At 36.9% G+C, this 17698-nt stretch overlaps 1 protein-coding gene across 5 annotated transcripts in view; it reads left to right on the top strand.

Annotated features, from left to right (window-relative positions):
• The window catches only part of slc5a6a (solute carrier family 5 member 6a), a 30221-nt gene that overhangs the window by 12138 nt on the left and 385 nt on the right, over nt 1-17698 (top strand). For 2 of the 5 annotated variants that reach the window (XM_077553666.1, XM_077553665.1), the window contains exons 3-17: nt 61-282; nt 825-890; nt 1695-1746; nt 2088-2155; nt 3335-3489; nt 3576-3716; nt 3810-3939; nt 4043-4131; nt 5520-5632; nt 5721-5788; nt 7421-7507; nt 7610-7794; nt 7874-7977; nt 11582-11703; nt 13113-17130. In XM_077553666.1, coding sequence (XP_077409792.1) covers nt 61-282; nt 825-890; nt 1695-1746; nt 2088-2155; nt 3335-3489; nt 3576-3716; nt 3810-3939; nt 4043-4131; nt 5520-5632; nt 5721-5788; nt 7421-7507; nt 7610-7794; nt 7874-7977; nt 11582-11703; nt 13113-13307 — 1797 coding nt within the window. In that variant the 3' untranslated portion in view covers nt 13308-17130. Of the gene's footprint in view, nt 1-60; nt 283-824; nt 891-1694; nt 1747-2087; nt 2156-3334; nt 3490-3575; nt 3717-3809; nt 3940-4042; nt 4132-5519; nt 5633-5720; nt 5789-7420; nt 7508-7609; nt 7795-7873; nt 7978-11581; nt 11704-13112; nt 17131-17698 lie in introns of those variants that run through there. The other 3 variants (XM_077553667.1, XM_077553668.1, XM_077553669.1) reach the window with 3 other exon arrangements.

Genomic DNA, 17698 nt, shown 5'->3' with positions numbered 1-17698 from the left:
TTGTAGATTTAAGAAAAGCTGATCTTTTAATCTAATTTGTCATATTTGTATTTACTTCAGGAGTTCTTGATGGCTGACCGCTCAATGAGCTGGCTGCCTGTATCTCTATCACTGCTTGCCACTTTCCAGTCCGCTGTGGCAATTCTGGGCGCGCCGTCAGAAGTTTACACGTTCGGGACACAGTACTGGTTCCTGGGCTGCTCGTACTTCTTAGGACTCCTCATCCCAGCCCATGTTTTTATACCAGTCTTCTACAGGCTGCGACTTTCCAGCGCATATGAGGTATACAGCGCTGAAAACAAAACCACCTACGGTATTTGTAGTTGTACAATATTTGTTGAAAAATATTAAAACAGCATTTCTTTCATGGCATATTTTTTATAAATAGTAATTTACAGTGAGGAAAATAAAAAGTAGAATCACACAGTATCACACAGTCAATGCTAATGTCATCTTCCCTCTTGTCTTTGTTTTTCCCCCTCAAAATGCACCTTTCTCCTATTTCCCTTGTTTGTTTTCTCATGATAATCTCAGAGGTCAGCTTTCTTAGCGGTCCATTTAGCAGTCTTATCCTTGACGTGTTAACAATCAGCAATGCTGAATGACTTTTCTGAAAGTTTTTATTTTTTCCTTTCTCCTCAAATTCAAGGACCCTTATCAATCATTTTCTACTCAGTCGTGTACTGTGACCCGAAAAACAACAACAACTTTGCTTAATTATCAATAACCGTAAATAACTCTGAGATTATATGTAACAGGCATTTTTCCCTTTTCTTTGTGCTCTCTCTCTCTCTCTCTCTCTCTCTCTCTCTCTCTCTCGACAGTATCTGGAGCTGCGCTTTAACAAGACAGTCCGTATATGTGGGACTGTGACCTTCATCTTTCAGATGGTATCTTTGGCTTTATATTTCCCAATTAGTTGGTTTTGTTATATTAATTATTTATTTCAATCTAAACTGTAAGATTTTAAGAGGAAATAAATTATCACACTGTATCAAATTCTGATTTTGTATAGTTTCAAATGCAATGGTGTCTTGGGTGTGTTGAACAGTAAATAATGAGTACTGTATCCACTTTGTCTCACTATAGGCTTTAAAGAATCAGAAAATCCTGTTTTTAATTTACATTTTACATCCGTCGAACCATTTGGGCTAATCAGTTTTTTTAATCAGCTATTTAGTTGTTACTATTATTGCCGTATAATCATTTGACAACATTGTTTTATTGATGCTATGTGTTAATTCAGCATATAATCAGAGTTAATCATTAAATCCCCAGTATATCTTAAACACACTCTGTGCAATAGACATTTACTGGCCGGAATGCTGTGCAGTAATTTTCTTCTTTTTAGTTTTAAGGATATTTTTATATTCAATTTATATTTCATATTTATTTTTAGGAATTTATCTTTTTTTTGTACATCTCTTTGTATGATGACAATAAAGACTTCAGCTTCTGAACAACATTATGATGGGAAAAAAAACATAATGACTTAAATTCCGTCCTACTGAAGTTTAACAAAGTGTCCAGTAAAACATTAATCTTAACCTTATAAAGATCATCAACTGTACTCTAATTTAATGGCTGTCCTTGTTCAGTGCATGTGATTATTTGCATACAGTCATGCTACTCAAAAATGAAGCAGTATGGTGAATTTAGCTTGATGTGCTAACATGTTTACCTTGCATCTTTAGGTCATTTATATGGGGGTGGTCCTGTATGCTCCAGCCTTGGCTCTTAATGCAGGTAAGATAAAAAATTTAAAAAAAGTTTTGAATGAATGTATAATATATGATATGATTTGACCAAGATCACATAGAATAGACATCAAAATCAGCATTTGAAAGCATGTACTGTACATTTACACAGTTATGCATACAATTCAGTCCAATTGATAATGTAAAATGATTGACTGTATATACATATGTACTTTAAACGTGTTTTTAATTTTCTTGTTTTTGTAAAATGCTTTGTTTGTCTGAAAGTTATTTCATGAGTACCAAAGGGCGAAAGAAATGGATTATGTCCACCAAAGATGACAGAATATGTAAATGCGGTGGTAACAGTGTTGCTATATTTGCTTTTAGTCACAGGTTTCGACTTATGGGGAGCAGTGCTTGCCATGGGACTTGTGTGCACTCTCTATACTGCTCTGGTGAGTCAGGATTTCATTGGCATCATTCATTGCATATGCTTTATTAATTATGGCTATTGCTATTATTATTTTTTCTAGAGTTGGTTATATAATTAGCATGTTACAGAATTTCTTGTAGTTTGAATAAGAAAGCATGCGCATGTTGGATCCACTTGTTTATTTTTCTTACAGAACTTATTGATATTCATTTTACATACTGTCTGTTTATTTTTTTCGCGCTTTCTGGAAAGTTAGTATGTTAGTGACTTAGATTTATAGTGTAAAACTTATAACCAAGTTGTTGCTTATCTTCAAATGAAGACCACAATAAAGTAATCATAATATTGAGAGTGTTGATTTAAATGGGCACAAAAAGAAAAAGTAATAAGCTTGAAAAATCAAATTGGTAACAGTACTAAAGATAGCACCAGACAATGTGCAATTTCTGGAGAAAATTGCGTGTGGATGCTAATATTCCCATGCATGTGGAGTGCTTATGAAGCATATTGAAATAAATTATGTGAAAATTACTAATAGTTAATAGTAGTTGAATGATAAATATATCAAATTGAACCGCAATCAGTCTAAACTGGGATTTGAATCATGCTCTCTCTCTCTCTCTCCATGCGCCAACAGAATTATATAGAAAAAACTTAATGTAATATGAAATGACATGAAATGCAATGGATGTTAAATAATGAGACAATGCTTATTTATATGAAATTGAAGTTGTAGTAAAATGCGCTCCAAATCGCACAACTAACTGACGCACCCCACTCACCAGTCCACTAGACTATTTTTGCTTTGAATAAATCTGTGACAATGTGTGACATGGTATGTAATTGCAATGAATGATGTAGTATAATACTGAAAGATTGCGGAATAAAAGGCTATAATATGTAAAATAAAGAATCTGAATAACATAAGCATTCACACAATTAGCAACACTTCAGTTCATCCACATGGATACTGGCACAAAAACACTCGTTAACACTAAGTGAGAGCTGTTTTTATTGACTTTAGTTTCTTCACCATAAATTGTAGTGAATGTTCTTTTTTTGTCACCAAGCCAAAAGAATAAAACAAAACACACAAGGTTAATCCCTGACTTGGCCTGATTACTCCTCAAATTGTTGGCCGCACTTTAAATTGTTTAAAATTTATTCAAGGTATAATGTTGATCATGTTTGTGTCCCTAAGGGAGGCCTAAAGGCGGTGATGTGGACCGATGTTTTCCAGACAGTCGTCATGTTTGCAGGGCAGCTGGCGGTTATCATTGTAGGAGCACATCAGGCAGGAGGGATTGCAGAGGTCTGGAGGAAAGCAGTGAACGGCAGCCGCATTGCAGGACTTGAGTGAGTAAACACAATGCATGGGGATGCACCTTACCATTCAATTTCACTACCAATAACCTTTAAACACAAGTGACTTATCGTTTTAGCCTAAATCCAGATCCTTTGGAGCGCCACACCTTCTGGACATTAGGTGTGGGTGGAGTCTTCCTGATGCTTGCTCTGTATGGGGTCAACCAGGCCCAAGTCCAGAGATATCTCAGCTCCCGTACTGAGAAAGAGGCTATTATGTGAGTATCATGCTGCTTAAAGTGCAGTTGTTTTTTTTTTATGGTATTCATGTTTTTAAATAATTTTGTCCTCCCCCATACTGTCTGTTCTAGGTCGTGCTATGTTGTTTTCCCATGCCAGCAGATCGTCCTTTGTTTAGGTTGTCTGATGGGACTGGTTATGTTTGCTCGCTATGGAGAAGACAGTCCTCTAGATAAAGGCTATGTCAAAACAAATGATCAGGTAAACATGAATTTTGTTATAGTTTATCATATCAGTGGATACAAAAGTCATAACTGCCGATTCGAAGAAGCATCCTCATTTGTTGTTTGTGTCTTTTTGGCAGATGGTGTTATACTTTGTCATGGACGTATTCAAGGATCTGCCTGGCCTCGCAGGGCTCTTTGTGGCCTGTCTCTTCAGTGGAGCGCTCAGGTAGACAACCCAAGAAACCAGTGCGCAACGCAAAAGTACAAACATCTTTTAGGCTAACTATTTTACATTAATTTGTTACGGTGCAACGGAACGTCATTGATCCGTGGTTGGTTCGGATCAGGCACCACGGTTTGGATTGCGCACGATCCGCGGATTGGTTGGTGGGGAAAAAACAACAACAAAAAAACTGTGCGCATTCACACGAAAGCAAAATGATCAGTCCACATTTATGGAAGTTGAAAATCCTTGTGGATCACGGTAAGTCGCATGTATAGGAGCATTTTGGCAACTTCGGGTGTAATTAGTCCTCAAATTAGAGGATTTTTTTTCTGCCTCTTTTCTTGACACCATTCAGACATGTCAAGGAAGCTGAAACCTACTCAACGTAACACGCCGCCTACGCTAAGGCTAACTTAAAATAAATATAAAAAATAAATAAAAATAAAGTTTACCAAATAATACATTGACGGCAATGCAAATAGCCTTAGTAGACTTTTACTTTGAAGTTGGCCCACAACGTGGCGGGATAACTAGCTTGACTTCCCATTTAGACATTTAGGTTCTTTGTCATAGTTTTGATTGACGTTAAAGTTGAGACGAACAGCAACACAACACTATCATATTCAATCGCTAATTAATTATTATAATAATTAATTAATTACACCGTCATTGTATGATTCGGCAGAAGTCTCCGAGGTAAGTGGCTAGCAGGTAGCTGTTAGCATTACCAACGAGTGCCTGGCTGGTAGCTGTAAATTAGTTTGACAGCTGGTACCTGGCTCACTTTAATTATTTTTTCTTTTTACTCTAGACTAATGCTACTTTGTAATTCTCACTCTCCATGTTTAAAGGAAGGGAATGTGCCTTAAATTGTACTTTGAGGTATTTTCATTATTTAAAAAGAAAAAAATATAAATAGAACTTTGCTTTCATTTATTTTACAACACGTTTTTTGGGCATTAAAAAAGAAAAACATTCAACTCAAAATATCAAACATAGCCGTTTAGATTATAGAAACACAACTTTAAACCATTAATACCTGCACCATGTATAAAATAAAAATGTTTCTTACTTATATTGCACTTAAAGTTGTGTTCTTAAATCCTTAACGGCTATATTAGACATTTTGAATTGATTTCTGTTTTAATTTAATGGGAAAAAGCATTTACAAAATAAATGAAAACAAAGTACTATTTATCTTTCTATTTTCTTTCTCTCTCTTTTTCTGATCAGAAAAACGAAATGTGATAGTGTGTCTGCCTTCTTAATCTGAATTACGGTCAAAGGGAAGACTGGAAAAACAGGAGATAAAACGTTTATTTTTCTAAGATAGGTAAAATAAAAACAAAAACACTGGTATCTAAATGACTTATCTTTCTGCCATCCAGCACCATCTCTTCAGCCTTCAACTCCCTAGCAACAGTAACCATGGAGGACCTAATTAAACCACATTTTCCCAACATGACAGAGTCAAAAGCCACACTGCTATCCAAGGGACTTGGTAATGTGGTCTGTTTTATGTGAATACAAGAAGAATTATGCCTTTTGTTTTGATAAAAAATAATGATTTGTCGTTGTGTCTCCCACAGCGCTAGCCTATGGCTTGATATGTCTGGCCATGGCCTACCTCGCCTCCATAATGGGATCTGTTTTGCAGGTAACAAAACTTTTCTCATGATTATGATGATTAGATTTTTGATTTTATCAACCTAGTCCTAAGGTGCTGTCATACCTGCATTTAACTTTTATCATGTCTGGACCAGTTGACTCGTTTGTTTGTCCCTTTTCTATGGAGGACCACAGAAATATGAAAAATATTCACTGTTGAGAGGCAGATTTTTACTGCTTCTGGTTATTAGATTGACTCAACAGCAAGCTTCATCTGGCCATCATTACAGCTGCCATCATTCAATAACATACGGCAGTTCTAGTAAAAGTTCACACACCAAAGCCACCGTGCCTGTTTTACATTTTTTGTCCACTTGATGGCATAGCAGATTGCCTTGAAGCAGGGGTGGCCAAGTTCGGTCCTCGAGAGCACCTATCCTGCCTGTTTTCCATGTATCCCTCCTTCAGCGCAGCTGAATCTAATGTCCAGCTCATCAGCACGCTTTGCAGAAGCCTGATAACAATCCTGATCATGAATCAGGTGTGTTAGTGAAGAGAAACATGGATAACAGGCTGGATAGTGGCTCTCGAGGACCGAACTTGGCCACCCCTGCCTTAAAGCTTTGGCTTGTGTGAATCAATTGGATGAATCTTCATGAACTCAACTCAAATTTAGCTTCCTCCTAATTCAGCAATCATTACCCATCAAACACCACAAAGTCAGGTAATTGTACATAAGCACCTCCAATCACAATAAAACGAGACAGGCTGCTTCCATCATAAATCATAGCACAAATTTGAGATACGATGATTTTATGGTGGCAGTAAACCCAACACAGTTAGTTCATAATAAGCTGTAGTTTGTCACATAGTGAACAGTTCTTCATAAAAGAGGCTTCAATGTGTTTTACGCCACTCCCAGTTGAGGTTAACTGTCAAACTAAACAGAATTCAGGAGAATTTCTCATTGTGTGTTTAACACAAGCATAAAATTTTGCCATTTGTCCGCTAGCTTAATGCTAATGCTAACACCTAATTGGAAACACATATGCAGCCCTTTCCGCCACAGGACCAACTTTTCCTGTACAAAGTGAAACGGGGCCCATTCACAAATTATGATTATGATATTATGATTTGACTTTTATGTTTGTATTCAATAACTAAGCAAATCTACTTATTTTCAAATCTAAAATGATATACAATGTGATCATCAAGAAGAAAGTCAAGCTTATTATCAAAAAAAAACACTAATGATTATATTTTACCTTTTGGTGAAATTTGTCATAGTCTTTGATTTATTATTATTATTTTTTAACTTATCCATTATTTTTACTGTTAGGATTCATTTTCAACTTGTGTACAAGGAAGTAACTGACTGATCCCTTATTGCCACCTAGTGGCAGAAAGCTGTATTGCAACTGATCATTTCCTTAACAGCAACAGCTCTGTTGTCCTCAATTGATCACAATACGCAGCCCAAAAGCTGCGCGACTCACTAGTGGGTCTATGGTTTAGAATTACTGTTTTAAGCAACTGATATTTGAACATGAATGGTGCAGCAACACATTCACTACAATAGTACTCATAGTCATGTGTTCTTATCCTCTATGAGGAGTCAAGATTTGTTTTACTGTACAGACGTCCATGTACATGTAAATTTGTTTGTTGTCTCCACCCTCAGGCAGCCTTAAGCATTTTTGGGATGGTGGGCGGACCTCTATTGGGCCTATTTTGCCTGGGAATGTTCTTCCCTTGGGCAAACTCTATTGTAAGTGTGCACTTTTATTCATCTAGTAATAAGGTGGCTGACGATGATGTTACGATGATGTGCAGACTCAATTTTTCTGTCTTTCTCATGCAACATTCCCAGGGGGCACTGGTTGGATTAGCAGCTGGCCTCGCCATGGCCTTCTGGATTGGCATTGGCAGTTTTGTGATGCGAATGCCTGTTTCAAGCACCGTGTCCCCGCTCAGTACCGTCACGCCACCCCCGTTTGTAAACATGACCACGACAGTTATGACCTCGCTGGTCAATGCTACTACAGCCAAAACAAGGTACAGTCCTATAAAAACAGAACTTGACCTTCTTGCATGGAGCGTCACAAAGAATGCAAACTCCCATTCTGACTTTCAGGCCAACAGGTGTAGACGCACTTTATTCGTTGTCCTACATGTGGTACAGTGCTCACAATTCCTTTACTGTGGTTGTAGTGGGACTGCTCGTCAGCCTGCTTACAGGTAAATAAATATATTATACATGATGTCAAAGTTGGTTCAAATTTGTATTTCTTTTAATTATTTCCTCTTGTCCCGATGGTCTAGGAAATACAGGGATGTATTTTTGCGATTGTAATTCAGCAGATGCATGCACTTGCCAATTGATATAATGTTGGTTGTTGGGTACATTCATTTTGCTCCTCTGTCTCATCTGCTAACAACTTCATATAATATGGCCAACAAGAGGGAATGAAACTCTGCACCCTCATGTATGCTAAATGCCAATGTAAATGGAGCACTTTAAGACATATTTAGAAAAGATTCAGTAGTTTTTTTTGTTGTTGTTATTATTTGATTATTTTGTTATGTACAGCACTTTACTATAGCTATGGTCTTGCTAAAGTGCTATACTGTATACTAGGGATGCAACGATATCCAAACGTCACAATATAATTATTATGATATGAAACTCACAATATGATAATTATCAGTGTCACGTAATTGTGGGGAGGTTGGTGTATAAAAACTCATGATATTGTTTATTTTTTTATTTTTTTTAGGTGTTTTTGTACATAACAGCAGTGAGAAAGTAATACACTTGGCTAGTCATTTTATTGTCATGTGCTCCTATTGGCTCAGTGGCACAAAGTTTCATGGCCTGTGTTCAGTTGAAGTGGGGGAAAAGTCATGTTTTTTTGACAGAGATATTAAAATAATATTTGCTGGTATGAGTGGTAACTGCTACAGAACATAGTTTTATCTATGGAAGCAATAATCAGACTAGCATGTAAATTAATTAGCTGAGGTCATAATTACACATATAGTTCAAATAGTAGAAATAACAATAATAATATTTAACTTCAATGTACATAAACGATCTACAATCAATAATAACACCAAAAATTGAGGCACTTACTTGCTAATGCATGTGAATCGAGTCGATTTGTGACGAAACTCAAACGTGTTAGGTTCCTTTTCATCTAGTGATAAGCGTGGGTCTAATAAGTAGGTGGCCAAAATATTAAATTGCACTAATAAATCAACCACCAGAGGGTGCTAAAACTGCACAACTGGAATGGCCTTTCAAACATATGTGCTGCTATTAATTATCATAAAATGACAACGACAATATCGCTGTTATCGTTACATCCCTGCTGTATACGGTAAGTAAAGTTGAGCTGAGTAGAGCAACACAATCAGTGAGCTGAGAGCCAAGTATAATACGCTGCCCGTTGAAAAGAAACTGAAAAATGGGAGGGACCAAATTCTTTTTTAAATGCGTCAATCATTATTGGTGGTTGAAGCAATTAGTCAACGTGACTCTACATTCATTCAGCGTAATGGTGAGTTGTATTTTTAATCAGTTTCTTTAACAAAATATGCATTTTTGTGAAAAGGGTCATTAGCGCAAAAATGTTTGGCACCGCTGTACAGTGCTGAAAAAATATCATTGGCTTCATCAATTAAATGACTTCAATTCTACTTTTATTAGATTATAGTCAACTAGAAAAAGTATTTAGTCATTGAGCACGTAATTAATTGTAAGACTTCATAAAACAGAATCTGTAGTCCTTAACTCTTTGACTGCCAGACGTTTTTAGAAAAGGGATGCCGTGGGTGCCAGCCGATTTAAGCATTTTGACTGATCTTTCAAGGTCCGCAGAAAATTTTGTATTTGGACTATGGAAACACACATACTACCAAATGAAAGAAGTTTGTTTCTACCTTATTCCGTTTTTCAGTAATCAACAATAGAAAATGGTTAGTTTCACCCAAATGCTCTGTTTTGAAACAAAATACGGAGAAATCAAGCTTTTTGTGAAACGATATTATTTCATTGACTAGTGAATTTGACACCTTTTTTTTTTCCATGAATGATGCCACAAACACCCAGGGATGTGATTTTTCCGCTAATTCGCGGAATTCCGCTTTTTTTATCTCCCCCCCAAAAAAAAAATTCCGATTTTTTTTTTTTTTTAGTAGTTCATTGTGTATGCACATGACTCCGACAGATAACATCTTCTGCTATAACAAAGACATTTGTGGTATGCTCTAATATGAGTTACTTTTCATTTGGTCATGATACAATTATTTGTTCATGAAATTTGAACTCTTCAACATTATTTATGTGTTAATTTAGTAATCACATTAGTTAGATATGATGATATTCTCAGTGATTTTAAAAGCAAAGGCAGTCCAATGTTTTTGAATGTGACTGATTTTGAGTTGACTAAAACTGCCATTTTATATGGGATAGTTCAATATACATTGAAAATTTATGCTGTTGTTTTGTCTATTTCTTTGTCATGTGAGTGCATTGAAAGTACTTAAAAACACGGAAAACCCATGAGCTCCGGGGGGCCCCAGACCCCCGGCTAAATTTTCAGATAATTTCACTTTGGTCAAATCACATCCCTGAACACCTAAACAGTGCTTTACTTCTGTAAAACACTACCACCAACAATGAAAAAGTGTTTTTTGATAGCAAAATAAGTTTATTTATATTCAACAGTGTAACAATTTGACAAAACAATTTGGCAAACTATTTACAAATGTGTGCAATCGTGGTACTATTTACAATTGTGTGGATGTTTCAACTACAGTTTTTCTTTTTGTAACACTCCCCTGCGTGCTAGGGGACGCAGCAGGATTTGCACAACAGATTAGTTTCACTGCGATTGCAGACGCTACACTTTTTTGCTGGCTTTTTTCCCCTTGGGAATAGCAAGTATATACTGCAGTGTGTGTTTGGCCATGTTGCCATCAAGTCTACTCTCAGGATCATGATACGGTGACATTACGGTGGTGTTGCGTCTGGCTTCCTCATGTCCTTCAGTTCCTATACCGGGTGGTAGATGTTTTGATCCATCTTATCCACTCCATTCATGGTGGCATCGTAGTCCATAACCAGTGTCTTCTCCGTGATCAGACTGTACCCACTCCTCCGATGAATATGCATTGGACTCGGGGTACTCTTCGTCGTCCGATTGAACGTCCGCCTGTGCAGAAGTGCTCGGTTGTGCTCCGCGTTTTCTGGCGTTAGCATCGCTAGCCGATGAGGCTTTATGACGTGATCATAGCCGCCGCGTCAACGCTTCCAACTTCGGCGTCAACCTCGGAGTCACCATCATCATCATCGTCGTCATCAATGTGATCTTTAGCACTGGTTGATGCTTCTCTTCTTTGAAAAAAACGATCAAGCGTGAGCTGCTTGCCACCGGTCACCATTTTCGCTTTCTCAGCCATTGTCCCCTCAACACTCTAGCTCCGCCTCACGTCTTCTACTACTGACGCCTACCCGATCTTGTCCAAAGAGAGTCATCGCTGCCATCTAGGGGCCAAAAATAGTCATTATACTAACTAGATCTGCTTGATACTTTCAGCACAGCTGGCCAAGGCTTTCCTCCACCCGTTTCCAAAAAAAAAAAAAAAAGCTTGGTGAACGTCTTTTAACGTCTTTGCCGCTCCTACGTAGGATTTTACTAAACGTTATTTAACGTTTTTGGCAGTCAAAGAGTTAATAAATATCTTTGTGTTCATCACATTATACATGATTATGTGAGACTCACTCAATTTAGCCATTTTTTTCCTTCATATAAATCAACTCTAAATCTACCGACTTTAGGACCAATGAAGGAGAAGCAACTGACCCCGGGAACCGTGTACCCAGTCTTGGGGAATCTGCTTTTCTTTCTGCCTCAGCGCTACAAAGAGAAGCTTTGCTGCATCACTCCTCTAGCACAAAAGGTGACCACGCCAATCCATCCTTTTGAATAGTGTCTTATAGTCTTGTATGAATGATGTCATCTGTCGGTACACACCTGGACATGATTGTTTGTAGCTCTCTGTTAATGGAAGAAAAACACACAGTGGACACTGAAATCATTTATAAATTTGTATGCTTTTGAATTGTGGTTCTGCTGAATTATTGTTTATATATATATATATATATATATATATATATATATATATATATATATATATATAACTCACTGGTTAGCACGTCCGCCTCCCAGTGCAGAGGACGTGAGATCGAGTCCGGGCTTCGGCCTTCCTGGGTGGAGTTTGCATGTTCTCCCCGTGCTTGCGTGGGTTTTCACCGGGTACTCCGGTTTCCTCCCACATTCCAAAGACATGCATGGCAGGTTAATTGAACACTCCAAAATTGTCCCTAGGTGTGATTGTGAGTGTGGTTGTTCGTCTCTGTGTGCCCTGCGATTGGCTGGCAACCAGTTCAGGGTGTACCCCGCCTACTGCCCGAAGCCAGCTGGGATAGGCTCCAGCACCCCCCGCGACCCTTGTGAGGAAAAGCGGCTAAGAAAATGGATGGATGGATGGATATATAAACTCATGCAACACACCTGGACCAGGGTTATTATACTTTTGGAATTTTTGTTGTAGTTAGTTTTTATTTCATTTTGAGTTTATTTTTTTAAATGTAGTTATTTTTCATTAGTTTTCAGTTCACTTCTGTTAATTTTGATTTGTTTTAGTTATTTAAAAAATGCTTAGTTTTAGTTAGTTTCAGTATTAGTTTTAGTTAAAAAAAAAAGTGTTCTACTTGTATGCAATATTTAATAAACACCTTGGTAAAATGAAAAAAGTAACACTTTTCTTACCTAGTACTGCATTTCAGCTGAGTTAAATGAAAAAGCAGGCGAGCCGAGCCTTTGGAGCCGAAAGTCAAGCACGTGAAATCGTCGCCTAGGAGTGACATCATCTGAAAGTGCTTTTCTATTAGTTGCTGCTACATGACATCACTTCTGTGTGACACACTTTCAAACGTCCTTATTCCTGTTAATATTAAAATCAATATACTTAAAATCACAAAGTCAGCCCAAAAGGCTCATGTATTAAATTAATTACCAAAGACTAAAACAAAGGACATTTGCGCTATTATTGTAGTTAGTTTTAGTTAGTTTCGTAAACGTAAAATGTAGTTTCAGTTAGTTTTCTTTCTTTCTTTTTTTAAAACATTTTGGTTTTTATTTTATTTCGTTAACGAAAATGTTTTTGGAATTTTAGTTATTTCGTTACTAAAATAACCTTGACCTGGACAAAAACTATGTTACCTCTAGACAGGATGAAAATATTTTTTGTCAAGTTAGTAAGTAGTTCTGAGTAAAATAAAGCAAGTCTTTTTCTTTCTCAACCAGTCCAGCGAAATCAACGCGCAGCCTTACGAGAGGGCCAAAAAAGGCGCAAACGGGGCAGCTTACTGCAAAGAGGACACGGTCACCGAGGACAAAGAAATGGAGAGCGACAGCGTGCAGACGGAAGACGAGGAAAGCAGAGCGGCTCTGCCATCGTGCAAGCTGACCGCTCACTGCGTTGAGGAAACGGCTCTCTAAAACTCATGGTGGGGTATTGCAATAATTTAGATTAATGTGCTCTGGTAACTGTTGCGAGAGAGTTCTGTCTAACTTTGACCTATTTTTTATCTTGGAAAAAAAAAAGGACTATAAAGAGGCACCTTGCAGCCAGTGCCCAGGAAGGAATGACCTTTCTGATTGGTCCGTGTGTCTCGTAAAAGGAGTGCACATAGCTGTTCTGATTTCAGCCAGCAAGCTGAAAAATGTCACATTTTCTATTTATCTGGAGAATATAGAACTGTCGACATGAGAAATATTATGAGAGTAGAAAATGACAAATGAACCAAAACAAAACCTTCATTCTTCTGCTGTGCAGTGTACTTACCTGACCTTGGTTTACTATAAGTGATGTTTAGCTGCTAATGTAGATGCACGTCGTTGGATGTTTCATACCTGTCAGTCTGCATGTACACGTCAGTGCAGAGATTCTGAGTTAATATTTACTATATTTAGCCAACACTTAAATTTTTTATTTTTTTTTAAGAAACTGTTCTGGGAGGAACTTTCTTGGCAATAGAGTCTCCCATTTGTCTTATTTAAAACCTCTGTCCTTAAGTCTGCGACCTGGAAATCAATCTTGCACCACCATATTTTCGTAGCAGGCAAGTGGCTAACATGCTTGCCTCACAGTTATGAAGTAGGCATGGGCCGATTTTAGATAATGAAAAAATTAAATAATTGTGGTATCACCGTATTAACATTATACTGTAGCTCTAAAATGAAAAGGTAAATAAAAACTTCTTCTTTTTTTTTAATTGAGCACAATTGTATTTTTAGATAAAATATAGAATATTTGGTTTGGAAGAAACACGTACAATGTTAAGTTTAAATAAATAAATGTTAACATTCTCTGTTTTAATTGTAAGTCACATTGTCCCATCACTGGTGAGCTATTTTTAGTGTGTTTTATATGTACCCACTGGCATCGTGTTTTAGTTTTTTTAAGACAATGCACATTAATCAGCACTAAAAGGCCTCACATTTGCTGTATCTCTTCGTCTTGCTCCCTTCCTCCTCCGTGTGTAACTGCTCACCCATCCCCTCTCTGCTCACGAAGAAGAAGAAAAAAAGTAGGCAATTAACTTCAAAGAGTCAGCTCATTTATTCAACTCTGTAAGCAGCCAATCAGATTGTGCCCTGCTTAGACGTCTCCTCCCAAAAAAAAAGAAAGAAAGAAAGAAGAAGAGCTCGTTACTGGTGAGATCAAGTATCAGCAGTTATTGAAACCTCGACTTTTTAAACCTACGGTAAACTGTCATACTGGTGATTGGCCCATGCCTATTCTGAAGTTTTGTTGCTTGAATTCAGCAGCAGACGCGTCCATGTCCAAATTTAGCATTAATAAATGTAATAATAATGCATATATTTGTGGAATCTGGGGTCAAGTTGTATTTTACAATTTAAAAAAAATTGTAGATTTCACAAGTTATCATGTTAAAGATTAGATGAACTCTTAATATGAAAAGAAAAATGCACTGAGCTGTCACCAATGTTTTACAAATTCAATTATGCCATCTAGTAGCAGAAAAATGACCTCAACACAAATCAATATCACAAATAAATGTTTTACAGTACAGTACATATTTTTAATATTAACTCCATATATATATATATATATATATATATATATATATATATATATATATATATATATATATACTTTGTATTTATTGCTGACAAAAACATCAGGATGAATTCTGAAGTATTTCGGCCAAATATATTATCTGCTCATATTCAGCTAAATGCTGATGCAAATGCTTCAGAACTCATCGGACAGCACTTTACAGGCAATGACCCGAAGCATAATACGAATACAACCAACGTTTTTTTGTTTTGTTTTAAAGGCAAATAAGTTTTATGTTTATTTCATCCTATTGCTTTTGGCGTATTAAAATTGGGATGGATGCATACAAACTCCTATAATTGCTAAATGCCCTCAAATGAAATCTGAAAGTCTGCAATTAAAAAGTCCATATTTTTCTGAAGCTTTTGCACTTCAAACTTCTGGTTAAATATAACAGACATGCACGCCATAACAGCACCGCACTGAGTTCTCCAGAGCTTAGACGCCAGCATTTCCTTCACCTACAACATAGGTGTCAAACTCCGGTTCTAAAGGTCAAAGTGCCTCTTTTGGTAATCACACTCGGTTATCCTCATTTTATGAGAATGGGAAGAGGAGTCGGATTTCAGGTTATTTTTAACACAGCGGCTCTAAATGAAAACCTGTTCAGACGTGTTGTAATGTTGGAGACTTTCATTGCCAGTATGTGACGAATTGTAGTCCTGTCTCTGTGTCTTATTATTATTATTATTATTGGTATTGGTATTATTGGTATTATTATCATCTCTGCTGTCGCTTTATCAACATAAATTTTTTTGGAATCAAAGAATTCTTGCCCATCCCATAATAAGTCAATCATCCATTGTTTTTGTCTGAAATGAGAGTTTTATCAAGACGTGATAAACTCCATGTTTGGTCACATTGCTTCCAAGGGTTTGTTTCAAGACTAAAGTCTGAAAAGAGAAAGTGAAGTACGGAAAAGTCGAAGACTCTGTGTCTTAGTTGCCTTACATGCTCACCTGTTAAGATGAAACTAAAGCACAGTCCAGACAATCAAGGGGGCAAAGCCAAGCGCAGAGGAGAAGCATCTTAGCACGTCTCGTTTTTGTACAAGAATTGGACGGTAGCTTGCTGGATGGTTTCAAGCCACGCAAATGTTTTGTCCTCAAATACCTCAATTTGTCCAATGCATATAGAATATAATGCTTGCCTATTTGTTTTGATTTCTACAGACAGAGTATCTATTTTAGATCACATTTGTATTTTTTTAGATATATAATTTCATATTAAGCCTCTACACATTTCAAGAGTAGAAATGTGGAATTCTATATGCAATAACCCTTGATTTTTGATGTTATTGTGAATACCAGGCCGAATTGGGAATGTAGCAGTGTTGTTTTATTTAATTTTTTCCGCAGTGCTTCAACCCACATTCAGGCTGCTGCATTCACATTTAAATGTAATTATTTGAACAGATCTTGTGTATGTGGTGATTTATTTTTTTATGATTACATTCTTGCTGATCCTTCATGGTACCTGAAATTACTTGAAGTGTATGTGCCTGTAATGTTACCTTAATGACACATGGATAAATCCCGCTACACACTGTGAGGAAAGCAAAGTTGAGCACTGACATTTGCTGTTATTTATTTAATTATTACGATTCCTTAATGCCCTGTTAAAACCCTTAAAGCACAATGAAGACATGACTCATATTCAGTCCAAGCTGACGTGAAGTCATCAGCCTAGTGAAAAAAACTGGACGTTGTCTACCGGGACAAGATTCACACTCAATTACAGGAAATACTGCACAAAAAATAATAATAATAAAATTGTGCAAGAAAAGCATGGCACTTAGTAATTTCTGCCTTAAATAAATATTGTTCATAACAATATTTATTGTTCTTTGTGTCCCATCACACAAGAGTTCTAACTTATGCATTCCAAAAAAAAATATCCTCGATGTCGAGCTGATTTCTCAGCTTTGGATGTGCCTTTATTTTGTTGTAACATCTCATTTGTTTTATATGTGAAATTTTGCCATGAATGAATGATTTTGAGGTTTAAACAATATTCTTGTCAGTGAGGAGGAACGATGAGTGATACAAAAAAAAAGTAACTTGTTGATTCGATGGCTACTTTAAATCATGTTTCACTCTTCATTGGATGTATGTAACAATCGATTTTTAAGTTTTATTTACTTGAATTGAGATATTAAAGTGATTTTAAGATCCTCAATATCCTATCGTGTCTGATTACTCATCACTAGTACTGTAGTTATTTCTGGATACAATGCTTATATTCGCCTGCTAACACACTTACAAGAGTTTGATCATGATCATGATCTTGTTTGGTACACTCTTAAAACTACTTGGTTAAAAGTAACTAAAATTGAAATTATTACTATACTCCCAGTGCAGCCAACTGATTCCAGAAGTTCTGGTGATTTAAGAATAATCCAATGTTGACCTAAATGACTGATGATGATGATAAATAGAATCCATCTGTGTGCAATCTGGTCTCAGTATAAATGTACCTGCTCTGTGATGGTCTCAGATTTGTCAAAAGAATATTGGGGCGCAATCAACATCATGAAGCCCAAGGAACACACCAGGCAGGTCCGGGATAAAATTGTGGGGAAGCTTGAAGCGGTTCGGGTAAAAATCTTGCAAAGCACTGATCGATCAATAGTATTGAAATGGAGAGAGTGTTAAACCACTGCAAACCTACCACACAGACAGACTTTCAGGCAAAACAAGGAGGGTACTAACCGATCAGAGATGCGGCCAAGAAGTCCATGATCACT

This window comes from Vanacampus margaritifer, chromosome 19 (genome assembly GCF_051991255.1).
Source record: "Vanacampus margaritifer isolate UIUO_Vmar chromosome 19, RoL_Vmar_1.0, whole genome shotgun sequence".
NCBI lineage: Eukaryota > Metazoa > Chordata > Actinopteri > Syngnathiformes > Syngnathidae > Vanacampus > Vanacampus margaritifer.
Note: the sequence above shows the minus strand (reverse complement) of the source record. Positions and strands in the feature narration are given on the sequence as shown.